The sequence below is a fragment of the Scyliorhinus canicula genome, chromosome 6, assembly GCF_902713615.1.
Source record: "Scyliorhinus canicula chromosome 6, sScyCan1.1, whole genome shotgun sequence".
In the NCBI taxonomy this organism is placed as follows: Eukaryota; Metazoa; Chordata; class Chondrichthyes; order Carcharhiniformes; family Scyliorhinidae; genus Scyliorhinus; species Scyliorhinus canicula.
The window spans coordinates 106,525,579-106,545,687 of record NC_052151.1 but is presented as its reverse complement, the minus strand read 5'-3'; the positions used below and the strand labels follow the sequence as shown (position 1 = coordinate 106,545,687).

The following is a 20,109-nucleotide window of genomic DNA, read 5'->3' as shown; positions in this document are numbered from 1 at the left end:
TTATTCTGAAAAACAATGTTTTAGAACAAAATTAATGCTCAACTGACACATTTATCTGATATCATAACCAATTAACTAAACGGAATGAATGTGGATCTTTTCCCTTGTGACAATTACTGACACAGCAAAACCACACAGCTGCTTATCACGGAGCTGATTACTGACATTTGTGTCCTCTGGCTCACAGGGAGGAAGCAATGCAGCTCATTGTAAACTGTTCATCTGTGGCAGAAAATGTCTGTCGTCTTACTATTAGATAACAGTAAAGAAACAAAAGTGCTGTATCAACCACAGCTAAGGGAATTACAACCTGCTCAGATCAGCATCGACAACAGCAACTTCCGGTAGAAGAATAGTTTAAAAGGCCTATAACATCTGAACTCTGGGTGTCATACTGTGACGTGTACACCCAAAATATGCTTCCTGCTTCATCCCCCCCCCCCCCAAAAACCTCCCCCACAAAAATATTGCACAGTAATTGCCCAGAGATACAAACGTCCATTGGACAATTGCCATGCAATGGGGACCACTTGAAACTATGATATAAATCGCAAACTTCAGATGGTTCCGACTGCCTGCCACTACGGCAGGTAGTAAAATTTTAATTCAGTTAAAATCTGAATTAAAATTTTAACGATGACCATGATACCATTGTTGCAAAAACACATCTGGGTCGCTAATGTTCTTTTGCAAAGGCAATCTGTTGTCCTTACCTGGTCTGACCTACTCCTGATCCACAAATGTAGTTGACTCTTCTATACCTTCTGAAATGGCCAAGCAAGCCATTTAGTTCAAGAGAAACAAGAGAAGTTAGAGGGGACAATGATGGCTAGACGCATGCGAGTACTGGACTACGGCCAGTTGATTTTCTTGGTGGGATAAAGGAACTGCACTGTGCCAAGTCATGATTCCGTTTCAGTGGAGTGGTGTTCATGAAGGGTAATGTTTTCTGCTAAGTTGGGGATGGTGCTAAAACCTTTTGCCATTCCATTCCTTGGGAAATTCTAATAGCTCATTCTTTGGATCATTGTCCATTTTTATCTGATTCCTCTTCCAAAAGATGCATTACAATGTTTTTTATTTGCAAGTTATTGCAGTATATCATCCTGAATTGTCCTGTATCCCATAGCCAAGCGATGTCATCGAGGTGTGTCATTCATCATCGATCATGAAGGTCTTTGGATCGTTGGAGACTGGAGGCAAGCCCCACAATGCATATTGTGAACCTACGCAGGTCCCGTGAGCTGACCTCCATGGGAATTCCCTGGGAAGTTTCAGCTGCTCCCCAGGGCTCTCCAAGAAAGTCTCCACTCTGAGTTAGAAGTTCTGACCCAGATAGTTACCCAGGAAATGTTACTCAGAAAAATCCTAGTTTGACACCTGAGTAACTATAGAGCTGACCGCTTTCACACTCACTGCCCTATCCCACCCTTCCCAATCTGACCCAACTATCCCCGGCCCAGCTGCCACTCGCCCAATTTCCACCCTACCCACTTGCCTGTTCACTAATATTCACCCACCCGACCATTCACACTGGACATTTAAACTTATTATATGGCAAGTGGCATTTAAAAAGTGGATGTATCTTGTATTTTCCTCCGACTCTACAGCGCTGCAGTGGAGTTATCTGAGGGACTCTGCACTCCATGGAGAAGCCAGCCTCTGAAGACATGGCAGAGAATGCAGAGCAGTGTCAAAGAGTGGAAAAGATGAATGGTGCAGCAATCAGACAATGATTGCTTAAGATTGGGTAGATGGTGGCAAGGGGTTCTCGCGAAGAAACTCTTCAAAGATAGGCAGGTCTTGAAGAGTGCAACCAGTTGGGAAATAGAGGTAACCAACTAAAACTCCCTTGAACTCACCAAGTATTGAAAACCAACAGAATCTTAAACAAGAGTGTAAGCCACAGACTTGGGAGATTGTCTTTGTGGCAATCCAGAATTACTTAATAGACAATATTTTTAACATGTTACATACTTGATTTCCTGTGACATTGCCCACAAGAAGTCTTGATGATTATGTTATTTTGTAAGGCGGTAGATTTGTGTGACATTCCTTACATTCGGTGAGGCAATTGACCCAGAATTTTCTAGAAACTTGTACCACTGCATTGTGCATTCCATGGGGTATGGTCATAGAATAAATTAAAATCAATGCTGATTGCAAATTTTCTGGGTGAAATTTGACTACCATACTGCTGCCAGTTGGACTTGCAAAATGGAATTGATGGACTCTATAGTTACAGGAATAGAAAATACCATGACTACTTTAGTTTTGAAGCAGAGAATGCTGACCTCGTCAGCAAACTAACATTTTTAAATTAACTGAATCCGATATTCATACCTTGAAATTAATTGAAATAAATTCAAACTTAAATCCACTTTTTCAGCCAGTTAAAGAAGAGGAAAAAATTGTTGAAACTTTGGAAAAGGACGCAGAGGTAAATAATGCGGAGGTGATAACAGAAGAGATAAAGGAGGGGAGTAACAAAGAAGAAGACCTTCAGAAAGATGAAGATGCAAGTAAAAAATCACCTCTGAAAATCCCCAAAAAGATTAAGATTGTGCAGTGCAAGATACTTATGTTGGATGGTTCAGAGTCCACATATGAACTTGAGGTAAGGGGAATTTTATTAAACGTTAATATGACATTAAACAAAGTAACTATGTGATTAATACTGACAACATATGCACTTCGATTGAATGTCATTAGACTTGATTATCAGAGTTTGGAGTACCTACTCCTAATGACAGGTTATTTAATATGCTCAATTCCAAGTTATCCTAGAATGTGAGTAATAAACTTTTAAATGTTTTGATTATAACTCATTACAGTATTTTCCTTATGCAGTGGAAATGGACATGAAACAATACTTTTATCATGACAAGGTAGTAAACATCCAGTGATTTTACTCGAAGGCTGTTGGAAGCAAAACTTTTGTTTCAGATTATGATACAGTTGGCCTTGAGTTACTCAGAAGCTGGTATTTTCAAGTATGCACTGGTAAATTATAGAAAACTTTGCAAAGGTGTCTGAGTACAAAGTGTACAGAAGGACTGTGGCCAGTGATGAATTTATTGGACATTAATTAGAGACACAAGCGTTGCAAGGGAATGGAAATTGTTTTATCCAGAATCTATGATTTAAAAAAGAGCTTACAGAGGCAATAAGGACGTTCCAGACTCTTATATTAAGACGTAAACAAATTGACACTATGGAGATAATATTGGAATTTTGGGTACCATTCACCATTTGCACCTGCTTTTCCTTTAATTTAAACCCCTGTACAGGCATTATTATATTGTGGGTAACCACTGATAATCGTGCGCAATGGTTGTTCTGCTCCTGATTATGATGCTGAAAAGCATGTTTACAGAGTTGCTTTTGTAGAACTTGTTATCAATCCTCGAGTCTTTCCTTAGCTGAAAATCAACTTTTGAAGTTGTATTAAATTGGTCAACTGGCAATTTTATTGAAGCTGTTCTTGCCTCTAAAATGAAGGAACAGAGCAAGGAGATGGGTGAATTTGTTCAAGTATGAAACAGATTAGTAGAGTGTACATTAGTTACTGAGCCAAAAAGACAGGCCAAGTATATGCTGCAGAGATAGAAAAGCAATAAATAAAATCTAACAGCACAATGGCACAGTGGTTAGCACTGCTGCTTCACGCCGCTGAGGTTTCGATCCCGGACCCGGGTCACTGTCCATGTGGAGTTTGCACATTCTCCCCGTGTCTGCGTGGAGTTTGCACATTCTCACCCCACAACCCAAAAAGATGTGCAGGGTAGGTTAATTGGCCACGTTAAATTGGCCCTTAATTGGAAAAAATAATTGGGTACCTCTAAATTTAAAAAAAAACTACACACTGGAGGTTAGCGGATTGTTCCTGTGAATATAGCTTGATGTTTCAGTTAAAGATAATGGTGACCCTATCATTGCCCATCATTACTAAGGAATAAATTAGACAGAAAGATCCTGCAGCACATGCACAATTGAACGTGGAAATCATGAAGTTGCCCAATACTCGTAACGGTGGCGCTATAAAATATTTTGTTGAAGACGTGGCATTAAAATACACGGGAGGGCATGAAGTTGCTCTACTTGTATGCTTGCATTTAAAATGGCAATTCTGACTGTTACTGACTGACTTAAAAGCTTTTTAAAACTAGTTCTGGTCAAGATTGTGCTAAGAAGACGTCCAGTGGCGACATGTAGGTGAGGTCACATACTGGGTAGCTCCTGCTAGAGTTTCTGGTGTTTGGCCCTTTGTGTCCTGTTTTGGGGGGATTTTTTTGAGTGAATATGCGTTGGAAGGTCTGAGGAGGTTGTGGAATTTCAAAGTTCCAGAAGAAGAATCGGGAGGAAGGGAGCGAACGAAAGTCCGTCGATGAGTGTCGCTGTGAGTCCACCAGGAGGAAAGATAGCAGGTGCTAGTTCGTCAGGAGCGGCACTCCCCTTACGGTGGAAGTGGTGTCAGGGGAGTTTGTGTGGCTGTTATCCAAACAATTCGACATGCATTAGAAAGAGATGATGGCTCGCTCAAGGAGTTGGTAAGTGAGACTCTTGCCCTGATAAAGGCAGCTTTGACTCGGAGATGTTCACTAAGTTGACGGAGGTGCAGGAGCAAGGAGAGTTCAAGGGGGTGGAGGAGGCATTGTCACAGCACAGCGACCAGTTCACCTCGATGGGTGAGGAGCTGCGGAGGGTATTGGAGAGAACTAAAGGGCTGAGAGCCAAAGTATTGGACCTGGACAACAGGTCATGAAGGTAGAATGTGCGGATTGTGGGATTGCCTGAGGGGATGGACGGCTGGAGGCCCATGGAGTACTTTGCGGAGATGTTCACTAAGTTGATGGGGGGAAGAAAAGGACCCTTTAGGAGTTGGACAGGGCCAATCCCTCGCTCTGGCCAAAGACAAATGAACTACCGGTTATGTGATAGTTTGCTTCCACAGCCACCAAGGAGAACGTTTTGAGCTGGGTGAAGCAGAATTGAGAGGTGAAGTGGAAAGGCATTGGTATTCCAATATACCAAGATCTTATTGGTGGAGCTGGCGAGAAAGCGGGCAGCCTTTGGTTGGGAGAAGGCGGCATTGTACAGTAGGTTTGGAGTGGTCTACCAGGTGAAGCTGAGGGTGACTTACAACTCTAAGGACTTTTGATTTAAGATGGCGGAGGAGGCAGAGGCGTTCGTGAAGGCTGAAGGACTGGGACAGAGATGAGTTTAGACTGATGGTGTTGACTGTGACCCTTTTTTTCTTCTTTATTTGATGCATCTCCCATCTCGTTTTTCATGTTATTTTGGGGTTGTTGTTTTTCCTTGATGTGATAGTCAGGGAGTGAGGGTTGGTAAGGATTGGTTGGTATTTTGTATGTTTTTTCGTATTGGGTTTGTGGGATTATGGAGTGGGGCGTATGGCAGGTTTGGGCATAGGCAGATTGGGTGTTTGTTTTGTTCATGTATGGGGGATGGGCCTCTGGCAGGGGCCACCTCGCTGGCAAACGCAGATTGACCAGTGAATGCAAGTGAAGTGGGGGGAGGGGTTTCAGTCTTGGACCCTGCATGGGTCAGGCATCCATTTCATTGTTGTTTAAAAAGGATAAGGATCCGGTGGAGTGTGGGTCATACAGGTCTCTTTTTCTGTTGAATGTGGATGCCAAGATACTGGCGAAGGTGTTGCTGTTAACGTTACAGGAGTGCCTTCCGAAGGTGAGTGGGGAGGATCAGGCTGGGTTCTATAAGGGTAGGCAGTTGTCACCAAATGTGTGGTGACTGCTGAATGTGGTGATTTCTCCAGCAGGAGGAAGGGAGTTAGAGGCGGTAGTGGCATTGGATGTGGAGAAGGGCGAAATTGTTGTATAAGGATCCAATGGTGTGTGTGTGTGTTAAATGAGTGATACAAATTTGGGATGCTTCCTGCTACATCGGGGACTGAGGAAGGGGTACCCCATGTTCTCTCTTTTTCCCCCCCCGCCAAAACCCCTTCTGTTTGTGCTGTTGATAGAGCACTTGGCCATTGTGCTGAGGTGTTCGGATTTATGGAAGGCAGTAGTGTGGGGAGAGAGAGCACAGTGTGTCGGGTGGAGCACAGGGGTGGGGGAGAGAGCACAGTGTGTCGGGTGGAGCACAGGGTATCTCAGTTACGTGGGTGATCTGCTGTTGTATATTTCGGACCGGTGAATATAATGGGTTTGTTTAATAGATTTGGGGCGTTTTCAGGATACAAGTTGAATTTGGGGAATAGCAAGTATTTTGTGGTGTCTGCTGCGGGGGGGGGGGCGTTTCCAGTGGCAACAACCCAACAATAATTGGGGCGTAGGTGGCCCGGGATTGGGCGCGGCTTCGTAAGCTGAACTTTACGATTCTGGTTGGAAGGGTGAAAGCAGATTTGTTGAGGTGGGACAGTCTTCCCCTGTTGCTGGTAGGTCGGGTGCAGACAGTTAAAATTGACATTTTGCCTTGGTTTTTGGGCAGGACAGGTAGCCAGAATAAGGAAGGTGGCACTTTAGAAGGGCTGGTGGTTGGAGGACTATGGGGGGGGTACCTTCGGAATTTGTATTATTACTGCGTGGCAAACGTGGAGAAGGCATGGGGAAGGGGTAGGGAGGCGAACGCTTTATGGGTGAGGATGGAGGCGGGTTCTTGTAGGGGGTTGGGGTTGCGAGCGCTGGTGACGGCATCGCTTCCGTTTGGAAGTATTTGGGAAGTCCTATTGTGGTTGCCACGTTGAAGATTTGGAGGCAATTTCTGCAGCACTTTAGGTTGGGAGCGGGGGTCGAGGCTGATGCCAGTCTGGGGAATCATAGAGTTGAGAAGGATGGATGTGAGGTTTCGAGGATGGAAAAGAGAGGGGTTAAGGAGATGAAGCGTTTATGTCTGGACAGACCATTTGCAAGCTTGGAGGTGTTGAGGGGGAAGTTTGGGTTTACATGCGAGGAGGGTTTTCGGTATATGCAGTGTGGGACTTTGCTGGAAAGGTTTTTCGACCTTTCCGATAGCGCCTGCATCCTCGTTGGAGGATGTGCTGTTGGTAATGGGATTGGAGGGTGGGGCGTGTCGCCGATTTATGGGGGGATTTTGGAGGAGGTGTCTATCGAGGGAGTTAAGGCTAAGTGGAGTAGGAGTTGGGGATGGCTCTGGAGGAGACGCTGTGGTGTCAGGTGCTGCGGAGGGTGAATGCTGAAACCTCCTGCATGAGACTGGGGTTGATGCAACTGAAGGTGGGCACAAGGCACATTTGACGAAGTCAAGGATGAGCCGTCTATTTGAGGGAGTGGAGGATACTAGCGAAGTGTGGGAGGGGCCCGGCTAACTATGTGCACATGTTCTGGTCCTGCCCGAAGTTGGAGAAATGTTAGCGGTTGTTTTTCAGCACCCAAGTTGGCGATCATGCATGTAGATTTGGAGTCTGATCCTCTGTGGGGCCGTATTCGGGGTGTTGGACCTGCTGGAGTTGCCGGCAGGAGCAGGGGCAGATGTTTTAGCCTTCACCTCCATGATCGCTCACGGGCAGCTTTTGTTGGGGTGGATGTCAGCTTCTCCACCCTGTGCTTGGCGTGGCTGGGCATCTGATGGAGTTTCTGCATTTAGAGAAGGTGAAATTTGCCCTAACGGGGCATATGTGGGGTTCCACAAGATATGGAGTTTGTTGTTTTGCATTTTGGTCAGCTAGTTACCGTCACCTGTTGTGGGTGGGTTGGCGCAGGGTTTACTTTATTTGAGGGTTGTTGTGTTTTGTTTTTTGTAAAACGTTAAAATGCTAAAAATTTTAATTAAAATACTTATTTTTAAAAAAAAATTGTGCTAAAATTAGACTGAAAACCAATTTAAGATCGTCAGCCAGACTGCCAGTGTGAATGATTTGCGCATGCTGGAAGGAATGTATATTCACGCAGGGCCCTGTCCTTTGCAGACAAAATCAACATGTCCACACATTGTGTAATTTTTACCTAAAGAGCAACTGGCGAGCAGCCATTCCCTGGTTCATTCTCCAGGGCAATACCGTGACCAATCAGAGTTTACCTGTCTGTGTGATTTGAATTTAAATACAGCTGGGCAGTTAACTGTTCTAGTTTTTGTTTTAAATTGAATTCCAATTTCACAATCTGCAGTGGTGGGATTTGAACCTGGCTCCCCAGAGCATTGCTCTGGGTCTCGGGTTTACTATCCGAATGACAATACCACAAGGCCACCGCCTCCCCCAGCGGGAGGAGGAGTTGGGATGGCGCTGGAGGAGGAATTGTGGTGCAAGGTGTTGCGGAGGGTGAATGCTTAAACCTCGTGTGCAAGGCTGGTGTTGCTGCAGCTAAAGTTGGTGCGAAGCGTTCACCCAAGTCGAAAATCATGTACATATGTTCTGGTCCTGCTCGAAGTTAGATAAATATTGGAGATCGGTCTTCAGCATGATGTCTGTGGTCTTGCATGTGGACTTGGGGCCATATTCCCTGGGGGCCATATTCGGGGTGTCAGACCTGGCAGAATTGCAAGTGGGAGCAGAGTGGGGAGGGGCAGATGTTTTAGCCTTCGCCTTGCTGATCGCTCGCAGGGGGGTTCTGTTGAGGTGGAAGTCAGCTTTTCCACCCTGTGACTTACCGTGGCTTGGGGATCTAATGGGGTTCCTACTTTTTGAGAAGGTGAAATTTGGCCGAAGGGGGCAAATCAGGGGTTCCATAAGAGATGGGGTTTGTTTATTTTGAATTTTGGGGAGCTAGTTACGTCAGCTATTTGGGGGGGGGGGGGGGGGGGGTTGTGCTGGGTTTTGTTTTATTTTGCGTTGCAATGTTTAGTGAATGTTAAAAACTTGAATACAATTTAGAGCGGTCAAACAGTTATAGGGAGTATACAATAAATAGAAAAAAACTAAAAGGTAGATGAGTGAGATATCTCGGCATACAAGTACACAGGTCCCTCAAGGCAGCAATTTCAGTAAACAAGGCTGTAAAGACAGCATAAGGAATGCTCTCCTTTGTTGGCAGAGGTACAGAGTATAGAAGTAAGGATATAATGTTGAAATTGTATAAAACACTGGTGAGGCCACAACTGGAGTATTATGTTCACCTCTGGTCATCACATTACAGGAAGGCCATGAGAGTGCAGAGGAGGTTGACAGGAATGTTGCGATTGCTAGAAAAGTGTAGAAATAAGGAAAGGTTGGGGTTATTTTCCTTAGAAAAGAAGGCTGAGGGATGACTTGACTGAGGTGTACAAAAGTATATAAGACAGAGTGGACAGGATAAAATTGTTTCTCTTCGTGGAGAATTCTAGAACCAGGTGACATAGATCCATGACAAGTGGCAGAAGCTTTAGAGGAGACATGAAGAACTTTTTAAATACAGAGCGTAATGTGTTTGGCTGGAATTCACAGTCTGAATTGGTGATGCGACAGAGATCCTAAATTCATTTTAAAAAGGACCTCAATCTGTACCTTAAGTGCTGTAAGCTACAATGTTGTGGGCCGGGTGCAGGAAAGTTGGATTAGAAAGGGCACCTGGGAGTCCTCGGGCTGGCATGGACAAGATGGGCCGAATGGCATTCTTCTGTGCTGTAGCTTTTATATGGTTCTAAGACTTTTATTCTTTAGCATAACACTGTATAGCCTGTATGTTTGTATAGTTCTTTGTTATATTAATGGACTGTGATGTTGATTTCCTGGAATTAAAACATGAGCCTGGATGCATAATAGGTCTGTTGAAATTAAATCTGTGCAATTGGAGGCCGCAAACAAGTTTGGAGCAACATAGCAGTGTACCTTCAATAGAGGCAATACATTCATTATATATTTGAACCCTAGATTAGTAATGGCTTATAATTTAGAGAGAGTATTTGTTTATTGGTGTTGAATAATTGTGCTGAATGGGATAATGGCCCTTTGTATGTTGAAGTTTGTGTGGAAAGATCTTTTGGAATTGATTTCAAAAAGTAGGATCAGTGAACATTTTACAAATAGCATGTTTTCTTCTCTATGTTTAAAGGTGGCTGAGAATTTAAGGACTAACTGCCAAGTATAAAATCAGAATTATTCACTGTGGAAGAAGAGAATTTACTGCTGTTGCATCTGAACCTTAGGCAAATAGATGAAAAAGTGCAACTCCTGATGAAGCGTAGCAAGAAAGAACAAGGGTCTTCCTTTGTCGGGCATGTAATAATAATCTTTATTAGTGTCACAAGTAGGCTTACATTAACACTGCAATGACATTACTGTGAAAATCCCCTAGTCGCCACGCTCTAGTGCCTGATCTGGTCCACTGAGGGAGAATTCAGAATGTCCAATTCACCTAACAAGCACATCTTTCAGGACTTGTGGGAGCACCTGGAGGAAACCCACACAGACACGGAGTAACGTGCAGACTCCACACAGACAGTGACCTAAGCCGGGAATTGAACCCGAGTTTCTGCTGCTGTGAAGCAACAGTGTTCACCACGCCCATTATGTGCTTAATGATGAAGTCACGTATATGTTGGATACAGTGGATGTGGAGGCTCATAGAATGGAAAGAGAGAATACAAGAACCTATCCCCAAAGAAGTTGGTTGGTGTAATTAAATGCCCAGTATACCGAAAACAACGTAAATTTATGTAGCACTTTTTTAATGAAGTAAAATGGAAGGCTCCACAGTGATTATCAGCAATGTTTTGACACCGAACCACATATTTTGACCATAACACAGTTGGATTTAGCATAATTATGGAAAAGGTGAAGATACAACACAAATAAAAGTTCTAAATTATGGAAAGATACATTTTATGAAGCTTAAGAGGTTATCTGGTGAAAGTAGGTTGGTTGCAGCTACTTGAAGGGAAATCAGTGACAGACCACTGAGAGGCATTTAAAAGCGAGATTCTATAGGCACACTATAGAGTCCACACAAAGAAAAAACCAGTACTGCCAAATCTAGATCCCCTGGTTATCTAGAAGGATACAAGATGAGATAAAGCAGAAGAAGAAAGCTTATGATAGTCACAAAAATGTAATACTGTAGAAAGTCTAGCGGTGTATCGAAAATATAGGCAGGAAGTAAAAATAATAAAACAAAACGAGGATATGGAAAAAACATTGGCAGATAAAATCAAAGAAAACCCAAATATATTTTACCAATATATTGAGAGAGGAGAATAACTAAGGAAAGGGTAGGGCCCATCAGAGGTAGCCATGTTAACTTGTGCGCTTATGCTGACGATGTGTTCCCAATGAGAGGGATGATGCAGACATTCTAGTTGAAGAACAAAGAACAGAGATTAGAACATAGAACATACAGTGCAGAAGGAAGCCATTCGGCCCATCGAGTCTGCGTCGACCCACTTAAGCCCTCACTTCCACCCTATCCCCGTAACCCAATAACTCCTAACATTTTTGGTCATTAAGGACAATTTATCATGGCCAAACTACCTAACCTGCACATCTTTGGACTGTGGGAGGAAACCGGAGCACCCGGAGGAAACCCACGCAGACACAGGAAGAACGTGCAGACTCCGCACAGACAGTGACCCAGCGGGGAATCGAACCTGGGACCCTGGCGCTGTGAAGCCACAGTGCTATCCACATGTGCTACCGTGCTTCCCTACAATACAATAAGCTTAGTGAGAGAGTAAGTACTGGAGGGACTGACATCCTTGAAGATGGATACATTACCAGGCCGGATGGATTGTATCCCAGGCTGGTAAAGGAAGCTGGTAAAGGAAATAGTCTATTTTCTTGAGGATCATTTCCCAATCTTCACTAGATACAAACAATGTACCAGAGGATTGGAGGTTTGCGAACATTGTACAATTATTTAAAAAGGGTGAAAGGGATAGGAAAAATAGTTCTAGGCCAGTCAGTCTAACTTTGGTGGTGGGCCAATTGTTAGAATCAATTCTGAGAGACAGGATAAACAACCACTTGAAAAGCAACAGATTAATCAGGGACAGTCAGCATTCTTTTGTTAGGGAAAGATTGTGTCCTACTAACTTAATCAAATTTTTTTAGGAAGTAACAAGGAGTATTGACGCGGGTAGTGCAGTGGAAGTTGGGTTATAGTAAGACACTTGATAATATCCCACATGGCAGGCTGGTCAGAAATGTAAAAACCTATGGGATACAAGGCAGTGCAGTGAATTGCATCCAAAATTGGCTCAATGACAGGGGGACAGATGGTTATGGTTAATGGATGATTTTGTGAATGGAAAACTATTTCCAGTGGTGTTCCTCATGGTTCAGTATTGGGGCTCTTGCTCTTTGTTGAATATTTGGACTAAATGTGGGTTGCATGATTTGGAAATTAGCAGATGACACAAAAATTGGCTGTGTGATTGATCATGAAAAGGATAGCTGGTGTCTCCAGAACTACGTCATAGTTCAGTGGACTGGGCGGACAAGTGGCAGAATGAATTCAATCCAGAGAAATTTGAGGTAATACATTTGTGGAGGGCAAGCAAAGCTAGGGAATGCACAATAAATGACAGGATATTGGTGGGCATTGAGGACGTGAGAGGCCTTGATGTGCATGACCACAGGCCCCTGAAGGTGGCAGGGCAGATAGAGAAGGTGGTAAAGAAAACATGATGAATGCTTTCCTTCATTGGATGACGTATAGAATGCAAACGCAGGGATGTAATGATAGAACTATGTAAACAGCTGGTTAGGCCACAGCTGGAATTTGATGCACAATTCTGGTTGCCACATTACGGGAAGGGCATAATTGCTCTGATGAAAGTACACAGGCGATTTACAAGAATAAAAGCAACCAACTGCGGATACTGGAAAGTTGCTTTAAAAACAAAATGCTGGACAAGCTCAGCAGCTCTGGCAGAATCTGGAGAAAAAACAGTTCATGTTTACTTCTATTCAGAGCTTTTATTCAGATCTAAAGGGAGGGAGAAATTAGATTGATTTTATACTGTTGGAGAGGGGATGGAGCAGGTGAAGCAAAATAGGTAATTGAGCACTGTGAGCGAGGAGAAGTTGCACAAAGGTATTTAGGGCATAAAACAAAGCAAGTGTTAAGGTCAATAGAAGGTGCTGATAGTGGCATAAAGGTAAGGTGTAGCACTAAGGTGGGGCCTCACGGTAGCATGGTGGTTAGCATCAATGCTTCACAGCTCCAGGGTCCCAGGTTCGATTCCCGGCTGGGTCACTGTCTGTGTGGAGTCTGCACGTCCTCCCCATGTGTGCGTGGGTTTCCTCCGGGTGCTCCGGTTTCCTCCCACAGTCCAAAGATGTGCGGGTTAGGTGGATTGGCCATGCTAAATTGCCCGTAGTGTAAGGTTAATGGGGGGATTGTTGGGTTACGGGTGTACGGGTTACGTGGGTTTAAGTAGGGTGATCATTGCTCGGCACAACACCGAGGGCCGAAGGGCCTGTTCTGTGCTGTACTGTTCTATGTTCTATGTACTTGTTAATGGGAGGACAAAGATCAATGCTCTGAAGGCAAAACTAAAGAAAAAGTGACAGACCAGTGGGAGAGTTTGCATCGAGTAGAAGGAACTTGCTAAATCTTGGTCTGTTTCATGTTTCTTGTTTAGTGCCTGTCCTGCTGGCAGGTTTTGAATTGAACCGTCCACCCGCCAACTGCTGTGTGGAATTATCTAGCTGATCCCTTGGATTCAGTATGCTCTGTGGCATAGCCCGTGATGTCACGTCGATGGACTTGGCAAGCAGCCAATCTTCTCTTTGAAATCCGGGCCTTGGATAAATTCTCTTTTGGGACTGGTGAAGCTTTTCAGAAACTTCGGGAACAGGAGAAGCAGGTTCCATTTGGATTTGTTTATTGTCATGTGAAGAGGTGCACTGAAAGTATTTTTCTGCGTGCAGCTCAAACAGATCATTTAGTACATGCGTGGGTTTCCTACGGGTGCTCCGGTTTCCTCCCACTGTCCAAAGATGTGCAGGTTAGGTGGATTGGCCATGATAAATTGCCCGTAGCGTCCAAAATTGCCCTTAGTGTTGGGTGGGGTTACTGGGTTATGGGGATAGGGTGGAGGTGTTGACTTTGGGTCGGGTGCTCTTTCCAAGAGCCGGTGCAGACTCGATGGGCCGAATGGCCTCCTCCTGCACTGTAAATTCTATGATGAAAAGAAAATACGTAATAGGGCAACACAAGGTACACGATGTAAATACATAGACACCGGCATCGGGTGAAGCATACAGGAGTGTAGCATTAATCGGATCAGTCCATAAGAGGGTCGTTTTGGAATCTGGTAACAGTGGGGAATAAGCTGTTTTTGAACCTGTTCGTACGTGTTCTCAGACTTTTGTATCTCCTGCCGATGGAAGAAGTTGGAAAAGTGAGTAAGCGGATGGGAGGGGTCTTTGATTATGCTGCCTGCTTTCCCAAGGCACCGGGAGGTGTGGACGGAGTCAGTGGATGGGAGGTGTGTTCATGTGATTGACTGGGCGGTGTTCATGACTCTCTGAAGTTGCTTGTGGTCTTGGGCCGAGCAGTGCCATACCTGGCTGTTATAAAGTCAGATAGAATGCTTTGTAAATGTTGGTAAGAGTCGATGTGGACATGCCAAATTTCCGTAGTTTCCTGAGGAACGATGGCGCTGATGTGGTTTCTTGGTCATAGCATCAATGTGGGTGGACCAGGACAGATTTTTGGTGATGTGCACACCTAGGAATTTGAAGCTGTCAACGATCTCCACCCCGGTCCTGTTGATGCCGACAGGGGGTGCACAATACTTTGCTTCCTGAAGTCAATGACAAGCTCTTTAGTTTTGCTGGCATTGAGGGAGAGATGAGGAACCACTCCACTAGGTTTCTATCTTCCTCCTGTATTTTGACTCACTCCTGTCGTGTCATCAACAAACTTGTAGATGGACGTGGAGCCAAATTTTGCCACGCAGTTGTGTGTGTGTATAGAGAGTACAGTAGGGGGCTAAGCCTTGTGGGGGCCCAGTAATGAGGACTATCGTGGAGGAGGTGTTGTTTATTCTTACTGATTGTGGTCCATCGGTCAGTAAGTTGAGGATCCAGTTGCAGAGTGGGGAGCCAAGTCTTAGGTTTTGGAGCTTTGATATGAGCCTGGCTGGGATTATGGTGTTGGAGGCGGAGCTGTAGTCAATAAATAGGAGTCTGATGTAGGAGTCCTTGTTGTCGAGATGCTCTAGGGATGAGTGCAGGGCCAGGGAAATGGCGTCTGATGTGTACCAGTTATGGCGGTATGCGAATTGCATTGGATCTAGGCATTGGGTGTATGGAGTTCATGTAACTCATGACCAACCTCTCGAAGCACTTCATTACGATCGATGCCAGAGCCACCGGATGGTAGTCATTGAGGCAGATTGCCTGGTTCTTCTTTGGCACCGGTATGATGGTGGTCTTCTTGAAGCAGGTGAATACCTCAGAACGGAGTTGGGAGAGGTTGAAGATGTCCGCGAACACATCTGTTAGCTAGTCCGCGCAGGATCCGAGTGCACGACCAGGGACCCCGTCGCCATCCGAGGGGTCACTTTCAGGAAGACTGATCTGGCTACGGAATTTGTGATGGTGGGTATGGGTGTGTCCAGGGCCGCTGGTGCAGTCGACAACGGATTGATGGTTTCCTGCTCGAACCGAGCATAGAATATATTGAGTTCATTGGGGAGGGGTGCGCTGCTCCTGGAGATTCTGTTCGGCTTCGCTTTGTTGGCTTTATGTTGTTTAGGCCTTGCCACAACTGACGAGAGTCTGTAACTTTGGTCTATGACTCTAGCTTGGTCTGATATTGTCTCCTGGCATCCCGGATGACTTTGCGGAGGCCCTACCTGGATTTCTTGTATAGGTCCGGGTCGCCTGACTTAAACACCTTCGACCTGACCTTCCACATGTGTTGTCCACACATTTGCTGATAAAGCCTGCGATGGTGGTGGCATACTTGTTTAGGTTGGTCGCTGCGTTCTTAAATATGGACCAGTCCACTGACTCCAAGCAGTAACATAGGAGCTCTTCTCTTTCCTTGGACCAGAACTGCACAACCTTCTTAACCAGATTCTCCCGCTTAAGTTTCTGTTTGTATGCTGGGAGAAGGAGCACCGCCTTATGGTCTGATTTTCCAAATTGAGGTCGGGGGGGTGCAACGGTAGGCGCCCTTGATTTCTGTGTAGCAGTGGTCGAGAGTACTGTTGCCCCTGGTGGGACAGGAGATATGTTGGTGGAATTTTGGCAGTACACACTTGAGGTTGGCCTTGTTGAAGTCCCCGGCCACAATGAACAAGGCCTCCAGGTGTTCTGTTTCATTGTTTTTTATAACTGTGTACAATTCGTCCAGCTCCTTCTTCACTTCTTCTTGGGGTAGAATGTAGGCTGATGTGATAATGGCTGAAGTGAACTCTGATGGAAGGTAGTAGGGACAGTATTTCACGGTCAGGTATTCCAGGTCTGGGGAGCAGGCGGTTGCTAGGGTTGGCACATCCGGCAAACAGGAGGAGTTGATGAGGAGGCAGACCCCTCCACCCATCGCTTTGCCTGATAAAGCCCTGGGGTCCGTCCGATGAAATGAGAAGCTTTCAGGTTGTATGGCAAAGTCTGGTGAGGCGGGGGTGAGCCATGTCTCTGTGAAACAGAGCACATAACAGTCTCTTACTTTGCTCCGAGAGGTCAGTCTGGCATTAAGTTCATCCAGCTTGTTATTGATCGCTTGGATGTTTGCTAGGAGTATGCTGGGGAGAGGAGTCTTGAAACCGCGTTGCTTTAGTCTCACCTGCAGACCGCTGCATTTCCCTCACTTCCTCGATCGGCGGCTGTCTGGATGGCCCGGGATCTGATGAGAGAAGTCTGACATTGTGGATGGTAGGTGGCATGGCAACAGGAGCCAAAATCAAAAACACCAACCTACACTGACACCTGATAACCACTTTACATGCTGTACTTGTGGCACAAGCTGCCTCTCACGGGTTTATCTCCTCAGCCACAGCAAAAGTGCACCAGAAGAAACTGCCGCATCCCCAATGGTTTTAATTTGCTGCATATCCATCATCCTGTGCAGATGAGGAGGATGCTAACGACAATTTGGTAAAGAATAAAAGACAAGGCGAAGAAAATAAACTTTAATTGTCAATTGACCACATGTGTCCAACCAATACAAACTTGATAAAGAGTAGGAGAAGTGCGTAGCATTGCTTTTTCTAGCACTGAGTCGTATAGAGGAGAAAGACAAGTCAAATTGCACTGATTTCCTCTTGCCAACTGTCCGTAAGTAGAAAGTGTTTTGAATTAGTTTTTAAAGAATATTCCCAATCCCAAAGTGATTTCCCAATTCCTCAGCTTTTTTAATGTGATCCAGTTTTATTAATAATGCACAGCAAACTCTAGTTTGGATAAAGTCGCTGGGTTAGTTTATTGCACACTTACAAACCCAAAAAAGAGGTGTTGGCAGTGTGCCATTCTGCAAGCAGTGTGAAGGGGGAAATAGAGAAAAGTCATTTTACGGTACAAGGACCACAGAAAAATGCATCTCAAAGTCCAAGGTCAGGGTCCAATCAGGAATTCTTTCACTTTTGAGTTCCGCTGTGGAATTGCATCCACTTTTTCAGTTGGTGCTCATCCTGCAAGATAAACGAGGTATGCAGAGATTGAGTTTGTTCTGCTCGTGGTGGTATGAAATCTTCCAGCAGAGCCAGGCTAGATGGTCAAATTGTTGTGGAGTCTGGAGGAGTCGTCGTCTTGTCTCACCAGTTTAATATGAAAATGGCAGATTGACTGCGAGACCCAAAGATGTAGTGTTAAAGCTGTCCAAAAGACTAGATGTTTGAGGAGAGATTGGATAGGCTAGGGTTGTTTTCTTTAGAACACAGGAAGCTAAGGGGTGACCAAATTGAGGTTTTCAAAATTATGAATGGCCTAGATGGGGTAGACAGGAAAGTCTTGTTTCCCCTAGCTGAGGGGCTAATTACCAGGGGCGTAGGTTTAAGATTGGTGGAAGGATAAAATGGGTCATGAGGAAATATCTTTTCATCCAGAGGTGATGGGCATCTGGAATTCACTGCCTAAATTAGTGGTTGAGGCGAAACGCTCAACTCAGTTTAAAAAAAAAAGTATCTGGATCTACACCTAAAGTGCTGTAACCTACAAGGCTACGGATCAGGTGCTGGAAAATGGGAGTAAAATGAGCAGCTAGTTTTGGGCTGAATGACCTCTTTCTTCACCATGACTTTTCTATGGGTCATGTGACTTTCCTTCTCCACAATAACTTCAAACGGTATGTTTATCCCGCATCTGTAATTGGCTTTGATTTCCGGACTGAAAATGTCCCAGTCATTAGTTATTGAAAGAGGTACTATCTATGTTGATGGTCTGATGTTTGGGAAGCCATTGCCTCGGCAAACCCGCTGCCTCTGTGATATACCTTCAATTCACTGAGTGGCAGAGAGAGTGAGTGAACAGTAGGCTTTATTAGTCATGAACTTGCCTCGCCAGAGTCAGTTGTCCAGATGAATGCCGGCCACAGGTGGCCAGTCTGTATTTGGCCCTGGTGTGGGCGGAGCCATACCCGGGTTACAGTACAGTACCTGGAAGCAGTTCATATCACCACTTCCAGGTCATAGATCATAGGGTACAGTATCATGCATGCATTATGGTGAATACATTCACCACATTCACCCCCTGTTTTAAAAAAAAATCAAGTCCAGCGGGGGTGACGTGGGGTCATTACATATTCAGTCGATCTGGAGGCCGGATCGTTCTCTTCGACCTCCGCAGCTCTGGCGGTGCGGCGGGCACAGTTGTTGCAGGTGATGACTCTAGGGGTGTTGTGTCCGGAGCATGAGCCTCAGTCCGGTGTGTCGGAGACGGTTGGGGTGTGGGGGTAGGCAGGAGGGTGATGGGTGGCGGCAGTGTCAGCGCGGGACAATACAGAAGACCCAGGGGAACGTACGGGGTGCTGAGGGTGGCGGGGGGGGGGGGGGGGGGGGGGGCGTGTTGGCAGGGGAACCAGCTGGCGCCAGGTCCCGTAGGGAGACCGTATCTTGCCGTCCTGGTGCGCGATGTAAGCGTACTGGGGGTTAGCGTGCAGCAGCTGGACCCTCTCAACCAGGGGGTCGGTCTTATGGCTCCTCATTGCCTCCGGAGAAGGACTGGTCCCGGAGTTTTCAGCCAAGATGGAAGCGACACCCCGGAGATGGACTTCCTGGGGAAGATCAACAAACGATCTTGAGGGGTCTCGTTCGTGGCCGTGCAGAGGAGCGATCTGATGGCGTGCAGGGCATCGAGGAGGACCTCCTGCCAGCGGGGGATCGGGAGACTTCTAGACCTGAGGGCCAGAAGAACGGCCTTCCATACCGTCGTGTTCTCCCTCTCTACCTGTCCGTTTCCCTGCGGGTTATAGCTCATAGTCCTGCTCGAGGCGATGCCTTTGAGCAGGTACTGACTTTGCTCATCGCTCATGAACGATGTGCCCCGGTCGCTGTGGAGGTAGGCAGGGAAACCGAACAGTGTGAAGATGCTGTGCAGTGCTTTTAATATGGTGGCTGAGATCATGTCGGGGCAGGGGACAGTGAAGGGGAAGCGGGAATACTCATCGATGACGGTGAGGAAGTATATATTCCGGTTGGTGGAGGGGAGGGGCCCTTTGAAGTCCATTCTTAGGCGCTCAAAGGGCCGGGAGGCTTTTACCAGGTGGGCCTTGTCTGGCCAGTAGAAGTGCGGTTTGCACTCAGAGCAGACTTGGCAGTCCCTGGTCATTGCCTTGACCTTCTCAGTGGAGAAGGGCAGATTGCGGGTAAGCCGGGTGACCCCCGGGTGGCAGAGGTCATTGTGGATAGCCCGGAGTCAGTCATCTGGCGCATGTGCTGCGACGCAGGGCATCTGGGGGCTCGTTGAGCTTCCCAGGACAATACTTGATATTGTAATTGTAGGTGGAGAGTTCGATCCTCCACCTCAAGATTTTATCTTTTTTTTTGCCCCATTGTGCGTTATCAAACATGAAGGCGAATGATCGTTGATTGGTGAAGAGGGTGAACCTTCTACCGGCTAGGTAGTGCCTCCAGTGCCACACGGCTTCCACTATGGCTTGTGTTTCCTTCTCGACCGAGGGGTGTCGAATTTCGTAAGTGTGGAGGAATCGCAGCTTGAGAGTCTCTGAGGGAGGCGTTGTGGAGGAGTCGAGATAGGCCTCGAAGCAGCAGAGCCAAAGTTCGAATATTTTCTTGGCTTCG

At 45.8% G+C, this 20,109-nt stretch overlaps 1 protein-coding gene across 31 annotated transcripts in view; it reads left to right on the top strand.

Annotated features, from left to right (window-relative positions):
- Positions 1-20,109, top strand: part of epb41l2 (erythrocyte membrane protein band 4.1 like 2) — a 270,752-nt gene that overhangs the window by 120,643 nt on the left and 130,000 nt on the right. For all 31 annotated transcript variants that reach the window (XM_038799827.1, XM_038799837.1, XM_038799828.1 and 28 more), the window contains one exon: positions 2,390-2,617. In XM_038799827.1, the coding sequence (XP_038655755.1) occupies positions 2,390-2,617 (228 nt within the window). The remainder of the gene's footprint in view (positions 1-2,389; positions 2,618-20,109) is intronic.